The sequence below is a fragment of the Aquarana catesbeiana genome, linkage group LG03 (genome assembly GCF_042186555.1).
Source record: "Aquarana catesbeiana isolate 2022-GZ linkage group LG03, ASM4218655v1, whole genome shotgun sequence".
NCBI classification, from domain to species: Eukaryota; Metazoa; Chordata; class Amphibia; order Anura; family Ranidae; genus Aquarana; species Aquarana catesbeiana.
Genome location: NC_133326.1, coordinates 142,812,732 through 142,825,557, shown reverse-complemented (window position 1 = coordinate 142,825,557; position 12,826 = coordinate 142,812,732). Strand labels below are relative to the sequence as shown.

Sequence of the window (12,826 nt, the reverse complement as noted above, 5' to 3'; positions counted from 1 at the left end):
ATGAATTTAGAATGCCATGCACTGCACAGTACATTTTAGTGTGCTCTGTGTATAGGAAAAATGCAATTCCCAGTTTTTTGTTCCTTAATGGCGCAGTGCAAAGGGGGTCAAAATATTTTTCGGCCCACCGTTAATTAAAATAACTTTTTTTTTTTTTTTTTTTCTGCTCTTGGGTCTTTTAAAATAAAAACAATTGCTTTTTTTTTTTTTTTTTTTTTTACAGTAATTTACTTTTTCTGTAGTGCCTGTTCATTGAATGGGCAGATGAGACCGCTGTCTTGGACGCACACAGTATAATCTCATACAAAGGCCTATAGGCATGTGCTGGGTGTGCCTAGGCCCGTGATGGCGAACCTTGGCACACCAGATGTTTTGGAACTACATTTCCCATGATGCTCAACTTCACTGCAGAGTGCATGAGCATCATGGGAAATGTAGTTTCAAAACATCTGGGGTGGCAAGGTTCGCCATCACTGGCCTAGGCACACCCTAATCGCACTATGCGGTGCAAAATCCTCCTGCGGTGCTGCCAGCTTCCTTTCTCTCCCATTAGCTGCTGCGGGGGATGTTTCAGGATGAATGAATGAACACAGTGAGTGATCTGTACTGATCACTCTTGTGTTTATTTTTAACGGAAGCATGGTAAACTATTTACTATGCTTCAATTTGTGAATGAACAGGAAGCACAGAGCATTTCCCATTTGTCCAGTGCAGCTAAGGCTGCAGATAAAGGGACTGGGGAATCTGTCCTCAGACCCTTTCTCTGTTTAGACCCTTGATTTTTCACCAAATCCCCACAATGGGGCTCCTTTTTAAAAGGAAAAAAAAAAAATGAAAAATAAAATTGTAAAAAAAAAAAAAAATAACCTGACACTGCCTACTACCACCAATTTCTGCTCTGCTAATAAACCACGCATGTGTTTGTGCTCTGAGGTGCACACCCTAATGTAATAGGCTGCGCAAATCAATTCCCCTTTAGATGGTAGCCAATTAACCTACCAGCATTTCTTGTGGGAGGAAATCGGAGTACCCGGAAGAAACCAGTGCAAGCACAGGATAATATGCAAATAGTGTTCTGACCAGGGTTTGAATGGAGCACCTCAGTGTTGTAAAGCAGAAGTGCTAATCACTAAGCTGCCTTGCTGCACTGATTGAATAAATGAAAATATCACCGATGATGAATTTCATGCAGTTGATGGGGGGGGTGTTTTTTTTTTTTTTTTTTTTTTTTTGTGTGAATATATTTGCATGCCTTGGTAACTGTCTGATACAGACTTGTTCTGCCACCTTCTGTTCCTAAAATCTTATACAGTACAGTTATTCCCTCTATACTATACACATCTGAACCAGTTCTTTAAAACTAGAATTCCAGGATAACATTAATCTTAAAAATGTTCCCTCCCTCTCTGAACACCTATGTGCCCTTAGCCAGTCATACCGCACTGGTCTGGTCATTTGATCTACCCTGTGTCAGCCGGTGGTGGCTGCAGGGGAGAGGAGAGAGCCCTCAACAGCAGCGCTGACAGTTTAGCAAGCAGATGTATTAGGAGGAAGGAAGTATCTTTAAGATTAGTCAAGGTAAACCTAGTATCTCCTTAACTCCTTATTTTCACCTGTAAAGTGGCACCATTGGCATATTTGGCACCTTGGATGATCGCTTTTTCCTTTTTATTAAAAGGAAAAAAAAATGAAATGGTATAAAGCAGTAAAATGGTACGGTGCAGAGCCTACTACCTCTATACTTGGCACACACATGCCACAGTCCTTTTACCCACAAAATATGCTTTAATGATTACAAGGTAACAGGCATGGAACATATCACAATATTTCCAGCAAACCTCTTTCCATCCCAAGCCAATACCCCTCAGTACAGATGGACCCCACCCAACACAAACCCCTGACCACAGAGGGACCATCTCAGTACACCCTCTATATTCAGGGCTGTCTTTAACACAGGGGAAAAGGGGTAGCTGCCCCAGGCCTAGTCATTGTTGTTTGGGCCCGCCCCTTGAGCCCCCACTGCCTGCAAATAGTTAAGTGGATTTGGGAGGGCACAAGAAAAGGTTTGCCCGGGGTACAATCAATATTAAAGATGGTCCTGTCCATATTCCCTCACAGTGCATTACAAAAAAAGTGAGTCTCCGCTTAGTACACCACTGCTGGCATATACAAAGATTCTCATGAGTTTCCTTTTTTTTAAAGAGAAAAAAAATTCATAAGGGAAACATGCACACTAGTCTCTGACCTCTGCTTCTAGGAAATGTTTTGTGCCTGGCTATTAGTGATGGTTTTACTTCTGTACGCTCTGAACAGACACGCAGATAAGCTGCCTTTTCTCTGACCTTTTCTTATCTACATGTTTCAAGTTAGTGGAAGTATTGGGCTAGTATAGGCAAAGTAGCTAGCCTTTTAATAAGACTGCCCCATATATCTCGACAGATTTTCTATGAAACTGTGCTCTCTTGCTTGGAGATACTCGGTATAGGTGTAAAGGGATAAACCACCAGCTTCTGTACTAATTGGACGCAGGTTTTATTGGTCAAGGTTGCAGGGCTAATGTTTCTATTATTATTATTATTATTATTATTATTATTATTTGAAAAAGTTAAAAGCAGAGTTTAATTGGTTAATAGTATCTAATCAAATATAATCCTTCTATAATCCGTATTCCTGTAGGATCCTCCACCCAATCCCCTTGTCCTCATCATATAGGGGAGATTCTGCCTTGTGACGTCTGTCTTGTTAAAACCACAATAACTGCCGAGAATGAGGTGGAAGCCCTTAAATTGTCGAATAACTATAAGGTGAGCCTTTTCGATATACTGTACCTCTCCAAGTTATTTCTGCATAAGGGTCTATTCACACGGGGCGCTTTACTGCGTGACCCGTGCATGTCCGTGTTTTTCTGCCATGGGGATTCACTGTTGCATGTTCCCTGTGACGGCATCCCATTCATTTCTATTTTGACACACAGCTGCAAGGCCAGACGTCCTAATATGACATGGGTGAGTGTGGGTCCCTGAACGGCACCGTACACGTGTTTGGTTACCCACACTCAACCTCATGTTCCTTGATACGCAACGGCTGTGTCCGTGTGGCAGCGTGTCCCAATATAAATAAATGGGACGTTGGCACGGTGATGCACGCAACAACTGTGCATCCCCATACTGGGAAAACAGGCCCCTGAATGGGGCACACAGTAAAGCGCCCTGTGTGAATGGACCACAAGACCTGATGCTCTTGTCTTTCGTTATTTTTGGGTCTGTGTAACCAGACTGCTTAAAAATGGGGTGATTTGGGGGAGGGGGATGTAATTTGGCTGGTAATTTTAAAGAAAAACTACTTGTTTTTTTTTTTCCCTGGTGGATATTGTATCCTGCACACTCAGCCTTTGCCCTCAAGCACCTCCATGGTGATATTCCCATTTTTCTATTTTTCTACATTCTAGCATGTGTGTGTGATGGTGTGTTGTGGTTTTTTCTTTTTTTTTTTTTTTTTCCCTTATGAATTAAAGTGAATTTTTGATATACTGTAGAGTATAAGATTTCCTATCATTTGAGCCCAGTCTTGCCACACAGTTAATCCATCTCTGAGCAATCCTCTTTTATTGTTCAGTGAGATAAATCTTGACAAACTGAGAAAAACTTTGTCAAATACACCCCCTTGCTGTGAGTGACAGGTGATTTACATCTCGTGCACTAGCCTAAGAGACATGCATTATTTTTTAATTCCCTCCCCCACTCCTTTCTTCTGCTGCTCTGCAAGGATTGGCTGTTCCACACCTCAGTATGATTTGGCATGCTGAAGTCATGTGGTTACTTTCCTGTCTTTTCACTGGATGTTAGAGATCATAGCAGAAGTTCAGTGTAAGAAATACACAGGAGAAAATGCATATTGACAAGGGGAGTGTAGAGTCTACTGACATCACGACTCCATCAACAGAGCTCCAGACAACAGACCCACCCACAGAATCTGCAGTTTTTCGGGTCTAATAACAGACAGAGGGGAGACATTTGACAGGTAAAGATACATGCAGGAGGCATGTGTATCCCCCTCCGCTGCAGGGAAAAAGCGATGCTGTCTGCAGAGGTCCCTCTGAGTATAGTTGACCGGCTCCCCGCTCACTATCACACAGACTTCCTAATGGCAGAGTCAAACAGCGTCCCAAGAGCTATTGGGACGCTGTTTGACTCTGCCATTAGGAAGTCTGTGTGACAGTGAGCGGGGAGCCGGTCAACTATACTAAGAGGGACCTCTGCATACAGCATCGCTTTTTCCCTGCAGCGGACCAGAAGGTGTTCCAAGTCATCCAGAGACGCCTGCAATTCAGATTCCAGTGGGCTGCAGTGTGGTGCGGCGGATGCCATTTCCCTGAGCCAGGATACAGAGAGTTCCTGATAGTCTTCTCATCATCTACATCGTTGCCAACTGTATCTGAGTTCCAGAGTGGACAGAGTCCACATATCCTGCTGGACGGGACTGCTCTTTTTTTCCTATGGACGGATTTTTACCAACAGGCTGCTCACGCTGGGACATCACTATCTGAGGATTATCTGTGCTCTACTTGCCTTTTATCACATGTAAGTGGACATATTCGATTTGTATAATAAACATATCTAACTGATCCTGATCTGGAGGTGCTTTTTTTCTGCTTATTCATTTTCTTAATGAATGCAAAGCTTTCTTTTGTTGGACGAGGTGGAGAGCGTGACATCCCCTACTTGCCTCGCCACCTTGCCCAATCCGAGACCTCTTTGCGTTTATTCAGAATATAGTCTCTAAAAGGCATCCAACCTCCGCAAGGCAGCCGATCAGCATGGGACCTGGAAGCCGGTGGAGCTAACTGAAATAGTTGTCTACTTTAGTGACTTCTAGTTTCCAGGGGCATGATAAGTATACATAAGCACAAAGTGGACCAATGTAACTGTGTATAAAATATACATACCTAGAATTCAAGTCTTAGCGCAAACTCCACTACATGGCTGTTGCTACCTTTTTTATATTCTGCAAAGTCTATTCTGTGGCCCTCTGATTTTGCTTTCACTTCGCTACAGCGGCCTGACTTTATGGCTAAGCCCTGTCACCTGCTATGCAATGTGGCTTCCACATTGGTCAAAAGAAGACAGGTGATGACATTTAGCAGGCATTTTGTGGTGTGATCTTCAGCAATATGTTTGTCCTCATGCACACGGACGTTTTTACAGCTGCTTTTTTGAGCTTTTTTTGCAGCTTAAAAAGGCCTGTCTATGTTAGTCTATGGCTTCATGCCCACCTAGGCGTTTTTGAGCTGCAAGTGGCATAGGCGTTTTTTAAGCTGTAAAAAAACCCAGGACCAGTGGGTTCTGAGAGACTTTTTCAGCTGTAAAAACGCTCTAACGCTGAAAAACGTCATTCAACAACGTTTTTTAGCGTTTTTGATCCATTGAAAAAAAAAAAAGAAAAAAAAAGAAAAAAAAAAAAAAAAAAAAGCTAAAAACCGCTATTGCAAAAATGCTGAAAAAAGTTTAAAAAACCACTGCAAAGATAGTGGCGTTTTCATAACGTTATTTTAACAGCCTGTGTGCATGAGGGCTAAAAGTTAAAAACCGAATAAAGGTTCCTTTTATATTCTGTCTTGGTAAGTAAAGTAACCAGTTTTGTTTGTTTTACTGTGAGCCGTTCCCACTGAATTCTTCTTTTTTTTTATTTATTTATTTATTTATTTTTATTCTGTATTTTTTCATAGATTTTACATTAATATTCATCACAATCTTGCAGTCTTTTTTTATTTTATAACATCCTACAATACCATTGTATTCCCTCTCAAATAATTCCCTAGCTCAATGTGAATTCTCTTTTTCTACTTTACCCCCACATCCTATCTAAAAAATTAATATCCAACCCTTCCTAAGAAAAGGGAAAAAAAAAAAAAAAAAAACAAAGGGAGGGAGAGGAAGTATAACCTTCCCTCCCTTCCCTTTACCTCCCTCTCTTCCCTCCCTTCCCTTTCCCTCCCTCTTCCTCCCCTCCCCGCCGAACACCCTACCCTTCTATTTCAAGTATGGATCACTTTACAAGTTTTTGCATGTCAGCCTAACCCCTCCCTATACACAAAGTAAGGGGCCCATGTCGTCCGGTACCTCCCATCTTGATCTTTCGTCGCCAAAGTAAGCTTTTCCATTTGTTGGATTTCTGCGATTCTAGCAAACCACTGTGCTCTAGTTGGAGGGCTATCCCTTTTCCACAGGACAGGGATACACGCCCTTGCTGCTGTAAGAAGATGTCTCAACAAAGTTTTTTTTATTTTACCACTGATATAAGAATGTCAAGTAATAAAAAAGCTGCGGGTCTATCTCCTAGGGATACTCCTGTTATCGTCTTAATGGTTTCAGCAACCTTTCCCCAGAACTCCTTAATTTTTGCACATTCCCAAAAAATGTGCAGTATAGTACCCTCTGCTTCATGACACGTCCAGCAGACATCTGACATTTGGGGGTATATACGGTGTGATACAGTAGGTGTTCTATACCACCTAGTGAGAATTTTATATCCCCCCCCCCCCCCACCTGATATCTACTTGCTACTGATGCCTTTTGATTAAACAGCAAGATCCTGTCCCTCTGCTCTTGGGAAAATGACATATCTAAATCACTCTCCCACTCCTGGAGGAAAGAAAGTTCTTGCGGTGCTTCTAGTCCAGTTAATGGGGCATAAAAATATGACAGCGAGTGTCTCATTGACTCTCCCTTCAGGCATGTCTCTTCAAACCCTGTCAATGCCCTGACTTCTGCGTATGTATTTGACTTGGATTGAATAAAGTAGGGATGCACCGAAATTTCGGACACCGAAACATATCGGCCGAAAATGTCCCTTTCGGCAAAAAGCCTAAAGAGAATTCTTGCTGCAGGCGGCCTGTGGGGTCTATGTGTAATGTCCCTTTCTCCCTGAGTGGTGGCTGCATATGGATCCTCAGCCGATGTGTAAATCGGCTATGCAGGAGCTCGGTCACGCCGTTTACTTTGAAAGTGAAAGTAAGGAAGAGGTGTCTAGCAGTGTGTGCTGTGCTCTCTGCTTCCCCCTACAGTGCAGTACCCGGCATGGAGATTGAAGGTACAGAGCTGCAGCTGCCAATTTTTAAAAAGGCTTTCTATCTGTTTGTATGCATGTGTGTTTTTATATGTGTATGTTTATATGCACTGGTGAGGCACAGGCAGGCTGCAGGACGAGCACTGGTAGGCTGCTGGGCACTGGTGAGGCACAGGCAGGCTGCAAATGATGGGCACTGGTAGGTTGCTGGGCACAGGCAGGCTGCATATGATGTGATGGGCACTTGTGAGGCTGCATTGATCTTCTGTACCATGTCTGCAGTCTCTGATCATCTCCTGTAGTATCTCTGCAGTCTCTGACCATCTCCTGTAGTATCTCTGCAGTCTCTGACCATCTCCTGTATAAAAATATTTTTTTAAAAACAGTCACTTTCGGTATCGGTTTCGGCACCAAAAAACCCATTCGGTGCATCACTAGAATAAAGGTATCTAGTTGCTGCATCCTAAAAAAAAATCTAATTCAGGTGCTATCTCTCGTTCAATCCCTCTTTTTGTCATTAAGTTATCCAATGAGAAATTGATGAGCCTGCTGATACCTCTACGACGTATTGCTCCGAATCTAGGGTCCGTTAGACACGGCTAAAATTCCGGCGTGCCTAAAATCGGGGTCAACGGGCTAGGATGTATCGAGAGGGGCGTTTTTTTTTTTTTTTTTTTTTTTTTTTTTTTTTTTTAATCTTAGTCGTTCGCAGGTGGCCGCCTATCATCGGATGTTTCCTTACTTCGAATGGCACATCAGCTTTATCCATATCCATACCAGACTTTCGAATGGAATATCTATCGTCGCCTGTTCCATTTGCATCCAGGGTTTCTTCCTTTAAGCCCGCCCCACTCCACCACTTTGACTAAATGTGAAGCTTCCTGATATCTTATTGGGTCCGGGAAACCCTATCCCTCCTTTTCCCTTAGAAAGTGATAGTATAGTTCTACGTACTCTTGCTGGCTTCCCGGCCCAAATAAATCTCAAATCTTGATCTAAGATCTCTTAGAAAACTTGAGGGGATCTTAATTGTCTGGGTCTATATTAAATACAAAAGTCTTGGCATCATGTTCATCTTTATAATATTTGTTTTCCCGAACCATGTAAAGGTTTCTTTATTCCATCTCAGGAGGTCTAGTTTGATCTGTCTCGCCATTGGTAAATAGTTAAGCTCAAATAGCTTATTTAAATTCTTCGAAATTTTAGTCCCTAAATAGCATATATGAGAATCGGTCCATCTAAAATCAAACTGTGTAGTTATCAAATGTAATAGGGACGTATTTATTTCTATCCCCATCGCCTCCGATTTCCCATAGTTTACTTTAAAATCTTTCCCCATATTTGCATAGCTCCGACAGCAGGGACGGAAGTGATATAACTGGGGAGGTTATATTAAAAAAAATAAATAAATCGCCAGCATATGCTGCAAGTTTTTGTTCTCCTTTTAATAATATCCCTTAATATTCAAATTTGCCCGTATTTTTCTTAAAAAGGTTCTATTGTCAAAATAAAAATAAGGGGCGAAAGTGGGCATCCCTGTCGTGTTCCTTTTTGAATGAAAAAAGGCTCCGAGATTCTATCGCCTATCTTTACCCTGGCGCTTGGTGTTTTAGTATAAATTGGAAAACGAGCACAACATCCCATCTCCCAAGCCTATATGTTGTAAAATGGCTTTTAAAAACATCCAATCTACCCTATCAAAAGCTTTTTCCACATCAGCGGAAACTAGCACCAATGGTCTCTGCTGCCTTTGTGCAAGGTAGATCGTATTCACCACCCGCTGTGTATTCTCTCTTCCCTCACTCCCAGGGGTAAATCCTACCTGATCTGGATGTATTAAGCCCGGGATATGATCTAATCTCATGGCTAGGATCGTTGTGAACACTTTAAGATCTACATTCAGCAATGAAATAGGGCGATAACTAGGGCATTGGGGGGGGGGGGGTCCTTTCCTTCTTTTGGGATAACTGTTATGTATGCCAAAAGCGTTTGTCTGTATTTGCTTCCCTTCACATAATGAATTATAGGCTGCTATGAATCTTGGAGCCAGTTTCTCAGAAAACGCTTTGTAATATGACAGGGAGTACCCATCTGGGCCTGGTGCCTTGTCCAATTTCAGGGTTTTTAATGCCCTCATAAATTCCTCTGTTGTAATTGGTACATTAAGTTCTCTGGCTATCTCCTCGGTCAACATTGGCATTTCTGTTTCTTTTAATATACTCCCTGGCCGTCTCCCATTTCTTTTGAGCATTTTCTGGGGTGGGTTTTCCTTCTAATTGGTAAAAGTTCTCATAATACTCCTTGAAAACCTGTGCAATTTTCTGTGGGGTGTTAACCATTTCATCTCTCTGCGTTTTGATTTGTGTGATATGATTTCGTGCAGTGGTTTCTCTAAGAGGGTTTGCTAGCATTCTCCCTGGTTTATTCCCAAATTCATAAAATGTTCGCCTCCCTCAAGTTAATTTGGCTTTTGCTTTATCTGTAAGCAAGACATTAAGTTTTTCATGTCGGCTAGCTAATTCCTGTTCTATTAATTGTGCCTGGGATTTTTTGTGCAGTTTCCAATTCCCCAATACATTTATTATACATTTTATTAGCTTGTAAGCTCTTCTGAGCAGGGCCCTCTTAATACTCTTGTATTTTATTGTATTGTAATGTCTCCTTTTTATATTGTAAAGTGCTGCGTAAACTGTTGGCACTATATAAATCCTGTTACCCCTAGGAGAAGGGGTAAACTCATCCCTTCTCCTATTTCTTATATCTAGGATTTCAAAAATGTCCTTGTCAAACACAAAAAAAACAGGTTTCCTCTGATTTCTTTTTGAAAATAGTTAACATGATTTTTTTTTTTTCTCTACTTCTATCAAATGAATCAGTTTGGCTTTAAAAAATGGAAAAGCCACATAACAGCACGCCCTTGGGAAGATCGATCTGAAATAGTAAAAGAACTCTACTCTGACCTGAACGTGGTGAAAACTGCAGTCAGTAAGTTGGTCTAGTACTTTTTTCTTTAGTTAGGTAATACCTTGTATGTCAGAAGAGGAGTGAAGCAAAAGTAAGCGATTACATTGCAGCAGTTTACTATATAGGGCAGTGGTCTCCAAACTGCGGCCCAGGGGCTTTGCTTGCTTTTATCTGGCCCTTGGGGCACTCTTCCTGCCACTGACGCAAAGGGGCATAATTCCTGTTATGGAATCAACGGGGCACTATTCCTTCCACTGACACCAATGATGGGCCACTATTCCTCCCTCTAATGCCAAAGATGCACTATGTACTCCCACTGGCCACAGTCCAGCCAGTTCAGTACAATTTCTACTCCCATTGGCCACAGTCTGGCCCCCTAAAGTTTGAAGGACCCTAAACTGGCCCTTTATTTAGAAAGTTTGGAGACCCCCTAGTTTAGGATAATGGTAGCTCCCAGATTCAGTGGTGATTAACAAAGCTTTATATGATAAGCAATTGCTACTACCTTGCAAACTCATATGCAGTTATTGTCATTTAATTGGAACTGGAGTCAAAAGAAAATGTATTTGCTTTTTTTGAAAAGCATGGAGAGGGGTTAGACCAGGGATCTCCAAATTATGACCCCCCCCCCCCCCCCCAGCTGTTGCAAAACTACACGTGCCATGAGGCATTGTAAAACTTACATTCACAGACATGACTAGGTTCCTGAACAACTGGAGGACCACAGTTTGGAGACCCCTGGTTTAGAACCTCTTAAAGAGGAGCCCAAGTCCGAAATACTGTAGCTGCTGACTTTTAATAGGACACTTGCCTGTCCAGCGATGTCGACACCTGAGACGATTCTTCAAACGGCTTTGGGCGCCGGCATCTTGTGTAAGGAAAACCGTCAGTGAAGCCTTATGGCTTCACTGCCTGTTTCCTACTGCACATGCGCCAGTCGCACTGCGCTTTGTGAATGGTCCTGCATTGTTATGGGACATGTGTCCCGGAAGGCTGTGGGGGGTGGTTGGACATACTCATAGATCGCCGTGGCGATCTGACCCGGAAGTGCCAAATGTGGAAGGGGGGAGGATGCAAACAAGTGGAGCTCCGCTTTGTTTTTAGTGTTGTGTTTGTGATGTGGGAATTTCCCTTTTTTTATTTATTTTTTTGTCGTTTTTAAAGGCTCAAGGCTTTTTCTGCTCATGCATTCATTGCATGAAGGTAAAAAACCTTTGGTGTGCAGCAGCCCCCCTAATACTTACCTGAGCCCCATCTAAATCCAGCAATTGTGCAAGAGAGCAGCTTTTCTCTGGGGCCTCTGCCTCCTCGTTGGCATTGACTTTTTCATTCTTTCATTAACTATTTTCCAAAGAACTGTTGGGTACAGAATCCTTCTCCTATTCCTGCTTTATAATTATATTCTGTGATCTGTAACTTAACTTAAAATTGGTGCCTGGCTCATAGAGCTTTACAACGGAGTGGATTGAAGTTCATCCCAAGTGCTATTTAAAGTAACCCTTTTGTATGGACATTGATGCCATATAAAATATTTGGCCTATAAAATGCTCTCTGGTGTAGAATATATGCAAAAAAAAGCTCCAGTGTGCCTCCAAGACCCAGTTATTTTACCATAGGGCACATGCCAAAGATTAGGTCAGGCTGTCAGTCACTACTTGTGAAAAAAAAAAAAAAAAAAGCCGCCTGTTTAGTCCGCAACAGTACATTTTTGAGGAAAGGAGGGGGTATATTAAATTTTTTTTTTTTTTTTTTTTTTTTTTTTTTTTTTTTTCTGTTGATAAAGATTTTATGGCCCCTTTCACATGTGCGGATCCGTGTTCAGCCATCTGCTTGCTCAGCAGGGATCGCTCCGTTGATCCCCACTGAGCCGGCGGATGACAGGTCCGTCTCCACACACTGTGCAAAAATGGACCTGTCAGATCTCCGCATTCCTCTATGGGAGGATCAGATGAAAACGGACCGCCTGTCCATTTTCATCCGATCCCCCAGACAGATGGAAATAGGTTTTCCATCCATCTGGATTTAGCTGAGCAGATCGTGGCTGATCAGGTGTCAGTGGACATGTCACCGCTGACATCCGTCGCTCCATAGAGCTGTAGAAATGACGGGCAGATCTTACCGGTCCGCAAGTGTGAAAGGGCCCTAAGACTGTTTGCATGCTTGGGCAATGAAAAAGCTTTATTCAATAATTGAAAAAAAGTTCATTTTTCTGTTCCCTTAACAGGTTGTGTTTTCTTTTTGGCTTTTTTCTTTTTTTCCCCCAACAGCCTCACAAATAAGCCTTGGCAACATACTTTATGTACTTCTCTTTGGATGGTGGATCGCTCTGTTTTATTTCCTGGTATCTGTCCTTATGTTTCTCTCCATACTAGGATGCTCGTATGGTAGGTTTAATTTTGTTACAATTTGTCTAAATTTTTTTTAAATGTGGCTGCCTCCCTAATTTTAAGATGCTTAAAATTTAAAATACAGGTGGTCCCCGGGTTACAAACATCCGGCTTACAAACGGCTCCTTCTTGCAGAGGGAGACAACAGGAAGTGAGAAGAAATCTACCCCAAGGAAGGGAAATTCACTCCTGTAAAAGTTATTATGGGGAAAAAGGTGTCTCCACTGAAGCTTTATCATCAATCCTTGTTTCCACAACAACCCAAAATTTTCAAAATCCAATTGTCATAGGGAAAGAAAGGGAGGTGAAATCTTCTGAGCAGTGGCACAGATGGCAAAACAAATGTTACAGGGGTGTTAACCCTTCCCTATGCTATCCAAAAAAAAAATGTAAAACCTTGGTTTGAGAGC

General features: G+C 42.1%; 1 protein-coding gene across 1 annotated transcript in view; it reads left to right on the top strand.

Annotated features, from left to right (window-relative positions):
• The window catches only part of LOC141131741 (uncharacterized), a 105,414-nt gene that overhangs the window by 10,916 nt on the left and 81,672 nt on the right, over positions 1 to 12,826 (top strand). The window contains exons 3-5 of the mRNA XM_073619365.1: positions 2,677 to 2,804; positions 9,942 to 10,050; positions 12,297 to 12,413. Of these exons, the coding sequence (XP_073475466.1) occupies positions 2,677 to 2,804; positions 9,942 to 10,050; positions 12,297 to 12,413 (354 nt within the window). The remainder of the gene's footprint in view (positions 1 to 2,676; positions 2,805 to 9,941; positions 10,051 to 12,296; positions 12,414 to 12,826) is intronic.